This window comes from Symphalangus syndactylus, chromosome 12 (genome assembly GCF_028878055.3).
Source record: "Symphalangus syndactylus isolate Jambi chromosome 12, NHGRI_mSymSyn1-v2.1_pri, whole genome shotgun sequence".
NCBI classification, from domain to species: domain Eukaryota; kingdom Metazoa; phylum Chordata; class Mammalia; order Primates; family Hylobatidae; genus Symphalangus; species Symphalangus syndactylus.
In genome coordinates this window covers 47,111,735-47,126,374 of record NC_072441.2, presented here as the reverse complement: position 1 = coordinate 47,126,374, position 14,640 = coordinate 47,111,735, and the positions used below count along the sequence as shown (strand labels likewise).

At 42.5% G+C, this 14,640-nt stretch overlaps 1 protein-coding gene across 5 annotated transcripts in view; it reads right to left on the bottom strand.

Annotated features, from left to right (window-relative positions):
- Positions 1 to 14,235, bottom strand: part of FNBP1L (formin binding protein 1 like) — a 105,575-nt gene extending 91,340 nt beyond the window's left edge. For 2 of the 5 annotated variants that reach the window (XM_063625491.1, XM_063625492.1), the window contains exon 1: positions 13,981 to 14,218. In XM_063625491.1, coding sequence (XP_063481561.1) covers positions 13,981 to 14,004 — 24 coding nt within the window. In that variant the 5' untranslated portion in view covers positions 14,005 to 14,218. Of the gene's footprint in view, positions 1 to 13,980 lie in introns of all 5 variants that reach the window. The other 3 variants (XM_063625493.1, XM_063625494.1, XM_063625490.1) reach the window with 3 other exon arrangements.
- Between the last annotated feature and the right edge of the window lie 405 nt (positions 14,236 to 14,640).

Sequence of the window (14,640 nt, the reverse complement as noted above, 5' to 3'; positions counted from 1 at the left end):
AAAACCTATTTTTTATTTTTAATTGACAAGTAAAAATTATATATATTTATAAAACTATTCTTACAGCAATTTTCAAGTATACATTATTAACTGTAGTCAGCATGATATACAACAGATCTCTTTAACTTATTCTTCCTGCATAACTGAAAGTTTAAGTCTTTTGACAAACATGTTCCCAATTCTCCCCACACCCAGCCTCTGGTTACCACCATTTTGCTCTGTTCCTATGAGTTCAACTTTTCTACACTCCACATGTAAGTGAGATTATGCGATATTTGTCTTTCTGTGCCTGGCTTATTTCACTTAACATGAAATCCTCCAGGTTCATCCATGTTATCGTAAATGACAGGATTTCCTTTTTTTTCTGTGACACATCCCACAGGAGATCCTGAAAACATGTGCCTGGGATTTCCTTCTTTTTAAGAACTGAATAGTATTCCACTGTGAAAACATATGATATTTTCTTCATCCATTCATCCACTGATGGACATTTACGTTGCTTCCTGTTTCAGTCCCATTTGTGCTGCTAAAAGAAAGTATCTGAGACTGGGTAATTTATAAAGAACAGAAATTTATTTGTCATTGTTCTGGAGGTTGTGAAGTCCAAAATCGAGGTGCCAGGAAAACTGGTATCTGGTGAAGGCTGCTCTCTGCTTCCAAGATAGTGCCTTGGTGCTATGTCCTCACACACCAAAAGGGCAAATAGGAATTGAAAGTGTGAACTCTCTCCTTCAAGTCCTTTTATAAGGGCTGTAATCCCATCCATGAAGGCAGAGCCCTTACAGACTAATCACTTCTTAAAGGCCCCACTGCTTAAAACAGATTGAGCAACCCAAATCTGAAAATCCAAAATCAGAAATGTTCCAAAACCTTTTGAGTGCCAACATGATGCTCAAAGGAAATGCTCATTGGAGCAGCTCAGGTTTCGGATTTTCAGATTTGGGATGCTCAATTGGTAAGTATAATGCCAATATTCCAATATCCCAAAAAAAACCACACACACACACACACACACACACACAAAATCTGAAATCCAAAACACTTCTGGTCTTCTCCAACCATTTCAGAGAAGGGGCACTTAATGTGTACTCTTGTATTAGAGATTAAGCTTCAACTTGTATTTTGGAGGGGACACAAACATTCAAATCATAGCAATTCCGTATCTTGACTAGTGTGACTAATGTTGCAAAGAAAGTGGGTGCAGGTATCTCTCCACCATACTGATTTCCTATCCTTTGGATAAACATACAGAAGTGGGATGCTAGGCCATATGGCAATTCTATTTTTAATTTTTTGAGGAACTGTCATATTGTTTTCCATAATGGCTGCACTAATTTACATTCCCATCAACAATGTACAAGGGTTCCCTTTTCTTCACATCCTCACCAACATTTATCTTTCCTTTTTTTAGTAATAGCCCTATAACAGGTGCAAAGTGGTATCTCATCGGGGCTTTAATTTGCATTTCTCTGATGATCAGAGATCATGAGCATTTTTTCATATACATGTTGGCCAATTACATGTCTTCTTTCTCTTTTTTTTTCTTTTTTTTTTTTTTTGAGACAGAGTCTCGCTCTGTCGCCCAGGCTGGAGTGCAGTGGCGTGACCTCGGCTCACTGCAAGCTCCACCTCCCAGGCTCACGCTATTCTCCTGCCTCAGCCTCCCGAGTAGCTGGGACTACAGGCACCCGCCACCACGCCCGGCTAATTTTTTCGTATTTTTTAGTAGAGACGAGATTTCACCGTGTTAGCCAGGATGGTCTCGATCTCCTGACGTTGTGATCCACCTGCCTCGGCCTCCCAAAGTGCTGGGATTACAGGCGTAAGCCACCGCACCCGGCTTACGTGTGTTCTTTCAAGAAATTTATGCTCAGGTCCTCAGCCCATTTTTTTAATCAAGTTGTTTTCTCGCTAGAGTTGTCTGAGTTCCTTACATATTTTGAGTATTAACCCCTTATCAGACCCATAGTTTACAAATATAGTAGTCCCCCCTTATCCACAGAGGATACATTCTGTTCTTTTTTCTTTTTTCTTTTGTGGGACAGAGTCTCGCTGTGTCGCCCAGGCTGAGTGCAGTGGCGTGATTTCAGCTCACTGTAACCTCCACCTCCTGGGTTCAAGCGATTCTTGGAGTAGCTGGGATTACAGGTGCATGCCACCACACCTGGCTAATTTCTGTATTTTTAGTGGAGCTGGGGTTTTGGCATGTTGCCTAGGCTGGTCTCATATCCCTGGCCTCAAATGATCCACCCACCTTGGCCTCCCAAAGTGCTGGGATTACAGGCGTGAGCCACCATGCTCAGCCCACAGAGGATACACTGTAAGACCCCAGTGGATGTCTGAAACCTTGTGTAGTACCAAAGCCCATATGGGTCTATACTATGTTTTTCCTATACTTCTACACTTGCCATAAAGTTCAATTTATAAATTAAGCACAGTAAGAGATTAACAACAATAACTAATAATAAAAGAGAACAATTAGAACAATAAATAGTAACAAAAGCTATGTGAATGTTTATTTCTGAAAATTTCCATTTAATATTTTCAGACCACAGTTGACTACAAAAAGCAAAACTGAAAGGGGGATTACTGTAATATTCTTCCATTTCATGGGCTCTTTTCACTCTGTTGATTGCTTCCTTTGTTGTGTAGAAGCTTTTTAGCTTGATGTAATCCCTCTTGTCCGTTTTGCTTTTGTTGCCTGTGTTTTTGGAGTCATAACTAAAAAAATCTCTGCCCAGATCAATGTCATGGAACTATATTTTCTTCTAGTATTTTTACAGTTTCAGGTCCTATGTTTAAGTCTTTAAGCCATTTTAAGTTGATTTTTGTATATGGTGTGACATGAAGGTCTAGTTTCATTCTTCTGGGCTGGGCACGGTAGCTCATGCCTGTAATCCCAACACTTTGAGAGGCTGAGGCAGGAGGATCACTTGGGCCTAGAAGTTTAAGACCAGCCTGGGCAACATAGTAAGACCTCATCTCTATCTAAAAACAAAAAATTCATTCTTCTGCATGTGGATATCCAGTTTTCCTCCTCAAAAACCTGTCTTTGATCTATAAAAAGAACTAAGAGAAGATATTGCTCCAAGATATTAGTAGAAGATGCTATTTTAAAATTACATTCAGCAAACAAAACCAAAAAAACACAGCTCTTAGAAATCAAAATAGCAAAAATTAAAAACTTAATATAAGAAATTTCTGTTTCCGGCCGGGCGTGGTGGCTCGCGCCTGTAATCCCAGCACTTCGGGAGGCTGAGGCGGGCAGATCACGAAGTCAGGAGATCGAGACCATCCTGGTTAGCACGATGAAACCCCGTCTCTACTAAAAACTCAAAAAATTAGCCAGGCGTGGTGGCAGGCGCCTGTAGTCCCAGCTATTCGGGAGGCTGAGGCAGGAGAATGGTGTGAACCCAGGAGGCGGAGCTTGCAGTGAGCCAAGATCGTGCCACTGCACTCCAGCCTGGGCGACAGAGTGCGACTCCGTCTCAAAAAATAATTAATAATAATAATAATAATAATAATAATTTTTTAAAAAAGAGAGAAATTCCTGTTTCCAGTAATGGTGGGCTAAGTTATCCAGGTCAACTATCACTATTTAACTTAATAAAAAATCTGGATAAAATATGTTTCAAAATTTTTAAATCATCAAAGACGACAAGCCAAGAAATGTGAAGTAAAAAGGAGAATCCAGAAAGGTAAAAGAGCACATAAGCTACTCTTGCCCTGAGGATGTTTGCCAATCCTGAAAAATTAGAATCTCTGGTTTGATAGTCTAGCAAGGGATACAGGGGAAAAAAATCAAAATCCAACAACCACACAAGAGAACTGCACATTTTTTTTTTTTTTTTTTTTTTTGAGACGGAGTCTCGCTCTGTCGCCCAGGCTGGAGTGCAGTGGCGCAATCTCGGCTCACTGCAAGCTCCGTCTCTTGGGTTCACGCCATTCTCCTGCCTCAGCCTCTCCGAGTAGCTGGGACTACAGGCGCTCGCCACCACGCCCGGCTAATTTTTTGTATTTTTAGTAGAGACGGGGTTTCACCGTGGTCTCGATCTCCTGACCTCGTGATCCGCCCGCCTCGGCCTCCCAAAGTGCTGGGATTACAAGCGTGAGCCACCGCGCCCGGCGGGAACTGCACATTTTAAAACTAGTTTAAGGTAGTCCCAACCAGTAATGACCCCAAGCAAATGGCAGAAGAAAACACAAATTCTATACATAAAATAGAACATTGCAACTAACCACGGAAGGATGACTCTCACAGATATCAAGGAAGAAGATGCAAAATGGAAGAAAACAAATATTTTTTTTCTTTTTTTTTTTTTTTTTTTTTTTTTTTTTTTTTTTTTGAGAAGGAGTCTCGCTTTCACCCAGGCTGGAGTGCAGTGGCGCGATCTCGGCTCACTGCAGGCTCCGCCCCCCGGGGTTCACGTCATTCTCCTGCCTCAGCCTCCCGAGTAGCTGGGACTACAGGCGCCCGCTACCTCGCCCGGCTAATTTTTTTTTTTTTGTATTTTTAGTAGAGACGGGGTTTCACCGTGTTAGCCAGGATGGTCTCGATCTCCTGACCTCGTGATCCGCTCGCCTCGGCCTCCCAAAGCGATGGGATTACAGGCGTGAGCCACCGCGCCCAGCGAAAACAAATGTTAAAAAGGAAGAAGGTGCAAAAGAGTACTTATGTGGTATCATTTATATGAAATTTTAAAACCTACAAAAGCAATCAATGGTGATACAATTCAGAATAGTGGTTGGAGGTCAGACGCAGTGGCTCACACTTGTAATCCCCAGTGCTTTGGGAGGCTGAGGCAGATGGATTACTTGAGCCCAGGAGATCCCAGCCTGGGCAATATGGCTAAACGCTATCACTACAAAAAATACAAATATTAGCTGGGTGTGGTGGCAAGCACCTGTAGTCCTGCTACTCAGGAGCCTGAGGATGGAGGATCACCTGAGCCAGGTAAGTCGAGGCTGCAGTAAGGTGTGATGGCACCACTGCACTCCAGCCTGGGTTATGGAAATGAGACCCTGCCTCAAAAAAGATAAGAAAGAAAAGGAATTGGCATATATTAAGCACTCAAATTTGTTGAATCAATAGAGGGATTCAATGGCTTGCCATCCCCTGTAAATACTCCCCCAAAAGCAACCATTATTTTTTTTTTTTTTTGAGACAGGGTCTTGTTCTATCACCCAAGCTAAAGTGCAGTGGCAGATCCCAGCTCACTGCAGCCTCGACTTCTGGGCTCAGGAGATCCTCCTGCCTCAGCCTCCTGAGTAGCTGGGACTACAGGTGCGCACCACCACACCCAGCTTATTTTTGCCTTTTTTTTTTTTTTCTTTTTTTTTTTTTTTTTTTTTTTTCATAGAGAAGGGGTTTCACCATCTTGCCCAGGCTGGTTTCTCTGGGCTCAAGAGATCTGCCCACCTTGGTCTCCCAAAGTGCTGGAATTACAAGCATGAGCTACTGCGCCTGGCTCCTTTTCTATAAATTGGGTATGCAGCAAGGACACAGCAAAAACAAAACAGATATCCTTTACTCCCTAAAAACAACAAAATTATGATGTGCCAAAAATAGAAAAATCTCACTCTATACACTGATTCTTTTCAAACTATAACAAGTATACAAATACTAGTATTTCCCATTTTTCATGAGATATTTGTAAAGTCTGCTGATTAGTTATCTATCAAGAACTTAAGGAAAAAAATGCCCCTAATTGCCAAACATGAATAACTAATTTGGATTCAACACAGACACTATACATAAACTTTTATCCTTGTTATTATAGGTTATTTTCTTGGGCTCCATACAGATTCTAAATGCTGACTCCCACATTACAAAAAGCAGTCAGACATTTTTTTTCCTTGGAGACAGTGTCTCATTTTATTGCCCAGGCTGGACTCATTCCTGGGCTCAAGCGATCTTCCTGCCTCAACTTCCCAAATAGTTGAGACTAGAGGGGAGTACCCCATGCCCAGGTAGATAACATCTCACAATGCCCAATAGCTTCCACCTATAGTATAAAAGAGGTTTCAAACAACTAGTCAATGAAAATTCTGTAAAACCAATCATAGAAGTTAATACAACTTATTTTGCGAAAAAAAGGAAAATGCTGAAAGGCACAGATGACAATATTAAAATTATCTGTAACATTAATGATTATTTTTATTATTTTTAAAGCACAATTTGCAGTTTTAAAGCATTTATCATTGTCATCAATTAGAAGGTGATATTTCAAATATTCTAAAATATTTTGTTATTAGAATACTCTTAGTACATAGATCAGCTCATGAAACTAGGAATTAAAGCAGAAGAGTGGGGATCAAAACTAACTGCATTTTCCCAGTGAACACCCTCTCACCTCCAGAAAAAGCACTGATATTTAAACTGATATAGAAGTAAAAATATAGCTGTCCACCAGCATTGGTATTCTCCATGGATGCTCAAATCCCTTATAAAATGGCATGTGGCATAGGGCCAGACACAGTGGCTCATGCCTGTAATCCCAGCACTTTGGGAAGCCGAGGGAGGAAAGTCACTTGAGGCCAGGAGTTCACGACCAGACTGAGCAATACAGCGAGACGTTGTCTCTACAAAAAATACATTAGCTGGGTATGGTGGCACATGCCTGGAGTCCTAGCTACTTGAGAGGTTGATACAGGAGGATCACTTGAGCCCAGGAGTTTGAGGCTACGGTGAGCTATGATTGTGCCACTGCACTCCAGCCTGGGTGACAGAGCATGACCCTATCTCAAAAAAAAAAAAAAAAAACAGGCCAGGTGGGGTGGCTCACGCCTGTAATCCAGCACTCTGGGAGGCCGAGGCGGGCGGACTACGAGGTCAGATCAAGACCACCCTGGATAACATGGGGAAATCCCGTCTCTACTAAAAATACAAAAACAAAATTAGCCAGGCGTGGTGGCGGGCGCCTGTAGTCCCAGCTACTTGGGAGGCTGAGGCAGGAGAATGGCATGAACCCATGAGGCGGAGCTTGCAGTGAGCCAAGATCACGCCACTGCACTCCAGCCTAGGCGACAGAGCAAGACTCCGTCTCAAAAAATAAATAAATAAAAATAAAATAGCACAGTATATGCACATAACCCACATAACCTTTACACATCGTCCCATATATTTTAAGTCATCTCTAGATTGCTTATAATGCCTAATACAATGTAAATGATATGTGTAAATAGTTGTTATGCTGTATTGTTCTTAGATTTGTATTATTTTTATTGTTGTATGATTCTTTTAATTAGTATTTCCAGTCCATGGTAGGTTGAATCCACAGATGTGGAAATCACTGATATGGAGGGCCTATAGTATAAAGTCACAGATAAAGGGAAAAGAAAAAATAGTATAAATGAGCTGTAGTAATAATATATATTTAAAAATAAAACTGATTTCAAATTAGTAACATATTATTAAAGGAAATAACATCCTTCAAATATTCTTGCAGGGGTGCTAAAATAAATACACTTTCATCTTCTAAAACCCAGAGGTACTCCCCTCCTGCCACCAAAGTATTCAGAAGCAAGAGGTAATCCCTTCTACCAATAAACTAAGATCTCCTTCTGTGAATTTTTCAATGGTCTGAAAAGTGGTTTGATTATATGCAAATGCATAACTACACACACACACACACACACACACACACACACACACACACACACACACAAAAGGTTCATGAACCAAGCATTCAGCCAGACCAACCTCTTTGCCTGCCTGGTTCCAGTCTACCCTCCATCACTACTTTCAGACATTCTGCACTCAAATTCAAGACAAACGTAACACTAGACTCAGGTCAGTCCAACAAACATTTATTAAAGACCCTCCTAATGTCAGGCTCTAAGCCAGGCAGGATATAGCAATGAATCAGACAATGAATAAGCAATGAGTAAGACACAATATCTGCCCTCTAGGAACTTGTCAGGAACCCCCACCTGCATAACCCTTCTTATTCCAAAACCTAGGTCAAATGACAGAGTCTTCCTAAAGATTTTCCTGTGATACGTAGAATGAAAAGTCACTTTTCACAGCCCTAAAGTCCATCTATTACTTTCTATTTGTTTTAGGGTTGCTTTGAGGCTCATGCTGATATCTAATTGATTCTTTTAGTATGCCCCACAAAGCCTAGCTTAATGCTGAAGCCATAATAGGCATGAAATAAACATCTGTTGAATGAACAAGCCATCGGTCCTGTTTACGTGTTTTAGGTGTATTAGATAGACATGGCCTGACATGAAATATGGAACAGCTTTTACATTCTATAAAACAAAACCTTTACATAACCTTTCCTACCAGTTTTTAATATTCTATAGATATATTCCCCAAGACAGATTTTTTTTGCTATTGAAGTGAAAATGTTTAAAGATTGAAGATTATTAAATAAGACAGCACTTGTTGATATACACAGAAGGTATTTGACAATTATAAGCCATTACTATTATCTTGCCGTATTTTCTCTCTACAAACTAGCTGACAGAGGAAAAAGTTGGTAGAATAGGTTTTTTTAAAGTTTCCAGCCAAAATCATATTTTATAGGTTTATAGGGTGGGGGAAGGAGAAAGAGCAAATATTTTAAGAAAAAGGCAAAGAAAGCAAGTGGAAGTAAATGGAGTATGAGTGGCAATGCAAAGGAGATACCTGTTAGAGGCAGCTCTCTAGCTTCCAACTTATTATAGTCATTATGGAATGGTGACATAAACAGATATCTTGATACCTCTCACTCATCCTCCTTAACTAATAGCAATAACATGTGTAATACAATGTTGAACACAACAATTTCTACCAACAAAAGCGAATGTAAGATATAAGTATTTATACCATGACAATTTCCCTAAGATTTGAATGCACAAGAAATAACTATAATAACCATAATATAAGGTGGTAGTCCCATAAGAAAGATAATATCCAGAATGGGTAGTCTGGAGGCATGGGGTTGATAGGAATTGGTAAACAGAGGGCATTCTGGGCAATGGTATCAATGTAGGGAAGTATTTTGGAGTTAGTAAAGTTATATCACCTCAGAGCAACTCTACCTTTTGTCAGGGCAGGGCCAATATCATCAGCCTTCATAAATCTCACCAAACATAACAGTGCTTCCCATACAATAGACACAAAATTATTGTATTTTTAAAACAAAACTGAATTCCTACAGCAGTTTCATGGCCTTTCATTTACTTTTGGAGAAGCAATTCAGTTTACATTAATAATGAATTTTCTTTTTCAACCTCCTCTAGACAAGCACCCTCTAAAATACGTGAAGTAAAATTAAAGTCAATATTATAGACAGTCCCAGCTTCTTGGGAGCTTAAGGAAGGACAATTGTGGAGCGCAGAGTTCAAGACTGGCCTGAGAATATAGCAAGACGCCATCTCTAAAAATATACATATATATTACAGATATGGTCTAACCAGTAGACTATGAGACCCAATTCCTTTGTTACAGATAAATCTATTAATGTGGCCTAAGATTTCACCAATTATTTAGGCAGTCACATTACCAAGCTATCAATCAAGTAAATTCACCAGAAATTACCTGTAGGTCTTTTCTTCCCCATCCGTTTACCATTTTACTTGACAAAAATGTTTAATCCAAGTAGTAAAACTTAACTTTATAATTTTGGTTTCAGCTTTAGACTTTCTTGAGCTATTATCTAGATCACCTAACCTATCATCACCTACAAAGGCCTTCAGAACCCTAAAGATACACTTGCTAATTAGTAATCAATACTCTGGGTAATGCAATCAACTATTAATGCAATTGGGCAAAACATGCATGATCACCTACAAGTATTGTTTTGGTCAATGAAAACAAAGATGAATCCAGCCATTCTACATTCAAGGACAATCTAGTCACTTACAATGTAAATTTAAGTGCTATATAAAGTGTTATGAAGCCAAGATAATGAACCATTAAAAGGTTAAGACTGAGGATAATACATAAATTATCCACCTAATCTATCACTCAACCCACATTTTTCAGTTTCTTCCGAAAAGATATAAGCTTTGTCAAATGCATTTAGTTAATAATATGATGAAGGCCGGGCACAGTGGCTCACGCCTGTAAAACCAGCACTTTGGGAGACCGAGGCGGGCAGATCACAAGGTCAGGAGTTCAAGACCAGCCTGGCCAACATGGTGAAAACCTGTTTCTACTAAAAATACAAAAATTAGTCGGGCATAGTGGTGTGCACCTGAAATCCCAGCTACTTGAGGGGCTGAGGTGGGAGAATGGCTCAAACCAGGGAGGCTGAGGTTGCAGTGACCCGAGATCGCACCACTGCACTCCAGGCTAGGCAACAGAAGAGACTCCATCTCAAAAATAATAATAATATAAATAATATGATGAAAATAACAATGGCTTTTAAATTATACATTCTTAAACTAAGGGCCAAAGATTATATCGACCAGGATATTAAGGCATAAAAAAGATTTATATGCACTTATAAATTAAATCAGATATTTGAATCCATCTTCTAACTACCAGACTTGTCCAGCATTTTCCTTGGGTAGCAAATTTTTCAGTAAATCATATGAATGTGAGGTGCTCAGCCATATATTTTTTTCCATATCTATACACACATTCACAACCCATAAACAGATTTTTTTCTGTCGAACTTTAACCAGGTCCTCAAAAAACTAAAAACCTATTTCTTAATAAGTAAAACTTATTTACTAAACATAGGTCTTTTCCAATCTCTAATGTCCCTGTTAAAAAAAAAAAAGCTAGTAATTTCTTTTTTTTTTTTTTTTTTTTTGAGACAGAGTCTCGCTCTGTCACCCAGGCTGGAGTGCAGTGGCGCGATCTCGGCTCACTGCAAGCTCCGCCTCCCGGGTTCACGCCATTCTCCTGCCTCAGCCTCCCAAGTAGCTGGGACTACAGGCGCCCGCCAACACGCCCGGCTAATTTTTTGTATTTTTAGTAGAGACGGGGTTTCACCGTGTTAGCCAGGATGGTCTCGATCTCCTGACCTCGTGATCCGCCCGCCTCGGCCTCCCAAAGTGCTGGGATTACAGGCTTGAGCCACCGTGCCCGGCCGTAATTTCAAAATCTGTGCTTTATGAAATTATTAATTCACATTTGGCTATCTGATCCATCCATTCTTGCTATGTAATAAAGAAATGAACACGTAAGCAATGCCTAAGATGCCATCGTGCATCCCGAAGAAGTGAAAACAGTATCATCCCTTTCTTTGGTATTACCCAGAACACAACGCAAAACTGTGGCTGTAGTATATATTCACTAACTTATTTACTCATTTGGAACACTAGAAATCCCTGTAAGCACAGTTCAAATTTATTACAAGTTAATTCATATCCCCTAACAACTACGCAACCAAAGTCTGACACGATCCACTTAGCATATCACTACAAAAGTCCCCCAAAGTCAGTATTAGAGCCGTTCTATTGAATTCCTTTTTTTCTCAAATTTAACATAAGACTTAAGAAGCATTAAAATAGCAATAAAAATTCCAATGATTGTTACAAGAAACAGACTCAGGTTTAAGTGCATGGCTAAATATCATTTTTCTGTAACAACATATTCTCAATAATTAACTCTTTGGGACAGTAATGTGATTCTAAATATGAAATAATAGGAGAACTGGTTTCTAAATCCAAAATTTCAAGAGAATTTCCCAACCTCAAATTCCTCAATGGCAAGAGCACAGTACAGGTGTTTGTATTACATTACAATCCACTGGAAGTACAATCCTTTTTCAAAACTGAGAACAGTAAAAACAGGAAGCATACCCAAATTTTTGTAAGGTTTCTTCTAGTCCCAACAATAGTCCTCTACACCAAGTTCTGCTTATCTAAGTTTTAGACACCAAGTTGATATTAGTTCACTCTACATTACTTAGTTTCTAATAAATGTTTCCCTCAAATCCTCAAACTAAAAATCTTAAAATATGGAGATGTATTAAATGTTAAGAGAAAAATTCAAAATCTTTTTTCAGAATTTCCAAAGGACACAAAGCAAATTTTCGTTAGAACAAAAATTCCCATCTCTACAGTTTATCTTTTCAGATTGCTGAGAAACTCTTTAAATGCTGAAAGTAAATAACCGAATTACAGGAGACAGTAGAAGAATGGAATCGTTTCCTTACGTAGCACCGTAAGTTAAAAAAAAAAAAAACTTTTAAAATCACATTATTCACTACAATATTGTTTTTCCTTAAAACTGTTATTCTTTAGTGTGATACAAGGTGAATTTTTTAAAAATCTTAAGAGTTAAATCTAAATAACATGCCTCCACTGTTTTCCTATGTTTACTTTTTAAAAGTATTCTACTTACATTTTAGTTTCCTTTGAAGCACAAGTCATTTAAGTAGGCAAAAGTTAAAACATTTTGTAATTATAAAAACGGATGAATGCACTGTTAAGCATGAAAAAATTAAAAAATTGAAAAATTGAAAATAAAACTACGCTCATTTCCTTTCATTGATAATTCACTATAATCAATTATAGAATGCACAGATTAAGGGAAAAGGCCAATAATGCCTGAGAAACTAACCAATGTAAAAGGATTAAACTTTACACAATTCATTTACCATACAATCCTCCCCAATATAAGAACAATTAATGCTATCTAAGAAACGGAATGAAGGGGCTCCTAAGGTATTTTCTCTTGGGTGGTGTGTTTACAGACTGGGTAAGCACTTGTACAGAATGTTGCACAAGAGATTCCTGGCTGGCTAAGTAAAGCATTCACTAGGTGGACTCTAAAGTCTCACAGTTCCAAGATTCCCAATCTATGAGTAGACGTGAAAAACAAGAAAACATTTTGCCTTTCAATTAACCCATTGGCTTTCACTCCCACCCTAGCTGGGCACACACATACTCAAAAGTTATTTCTCCCCTTTCTCTGCAGTGATTTCACAAGATCCTCGCGAACAAAAGGCACGGAAAATAGGCACAGGTGGAATAAAAAGGGGAGTGGCTGAGGCCAGGCGGCTCTCGGGACAGCGCCCCCACGCCCCCAGTTCCCCCGGCCGCACCTGAGAAATCACTGCCCTCCACACCTCGACTCTTCTGCGCCGGCGCCAGGAGCAAATTCTCCGACCTATTACCCTCCGCCCGTACCTTGGCCAGACACTGGGCATTGTCTGGAGCCTCCTGTGCCAAAGAAAGGCAAGGAAGAAAGGAAAGGAGAGAACGAAGGAGCAAGAACAAGTGAGAATAAAGAACGGAAGGGGAAGTAAAGCAACAGGGAAACCGTACGCTCCTTTTGGCAAAATTAGCTTCCTCATCGATCACTCGATTTAATTCAGCCCCCAAAACCAACCCACCAGCCCAAAGGCTGCAGCCGGGGGTGGCCAAACTGGAGTCCCTCGAAGCTGTGCCCGCCCGAAGCACTGAGGCAGGGAGAGGGAAATGGGCGTGTGGGCTGGGCCTGGCTGGCCCGAGGCCGGGCTCCGAACAAAGCCGCCTGGGTCCCCATACCTGGGGCGAGGACTCTGGGCGGCGCCTCCCCGCTCCCCGCGCCGCCCCAGACGGGCGACGCCCTAGCCCCCGAGGACCTGGCCCAGGCGAGGGATCGCGGCCGGTCCCCTCCCCGCCCTCGAACAGCGCCCCTTGGGGACAATGGGCCCCCTCCCCCGCCTCCGGGAGGAGAGATACAAAGGGAGAGAGGAGCCGCCGGGCGCGAAGCCAGGCGTCGGGAAAGTGAAGGTGGAGGAGGGAGAAGGAACAAGAGGAGATCACGGCGGACACAGGAGCCCGCGGGCTGCTCCCCCGGCCGTCCCGGGCGCCGCCCGAGCCACACCGCGGCGGCAAAGGCGGGAGCACGGACTAGCGGCCCCGTAGACCCCCGACCGAGAAGGGAAGAGGAGTCTGCACACAAAGAGGAGCGGGACCCTCACCCTCCGCCAGCGCCGGACGGAGGACGGCGGTGCACGCTTTCACCGCCGAGGGTCCGCGGCGCCCGCCCAATCCGCGCTTCTCAGGGGCCGGGGTCCGTGCGGGGCGCCCCTCTCCCCCACTCACCCACAGCTCCGTGCCCCAGCTCATGGCGGAACTTGAGGCGACTCTGGCCGTCTGGCGGTGCCGCTGTCCGTCAGTCTGTCGGCTCCGCAGTCTATCCGACCTCTCACTCGCTGGCCGGCGGGCTCGCAGCTCAGCGGGTCTGCCTCGAAAGGTGCCGCCACCGCCGGGCTCCCCAGTGAGTGAGAAAGACGCGACTGGAGAAGGCGCCGCCGCCGCCGCGTCCCCGCCTCCCCGCGCTGGGCGGGAGGGGGCCGGGGCCGAGGGGAGGTGGAACGCGGCGCGGGGAGGGGGCGGGGCGCAGTGCATCCTGGGATCGGGGAGGACCTGGGCTACCCTGGCCACCGACGGCCGGGTCCCCCAGCCGGCACCTGGTCACCCTCGCTGGCCCCTCTCGCTGGTCAAGTCTCCTCCCTCCGGTACCCCGGAGCTTGGACTGCCCCCCCTTCGCTGCCACTCGGACCCCTGTTTCCAAGATAGAAAGGGAGAGAAGGGAAAAGACCCCCACCGCCGCTGTTATCTCATTCTTCCTCTGCGCTGAGCCCCTTTACAGGAGGCAATTTCAGTTACCTGCCTTTCCTGCCTCTCGTCTCCTCCACTCGGGAGAAACCTTGACAGGGAAGCGTCATCCAAATCGTAGAGTTTAGATTGAGGAGAGTTGTG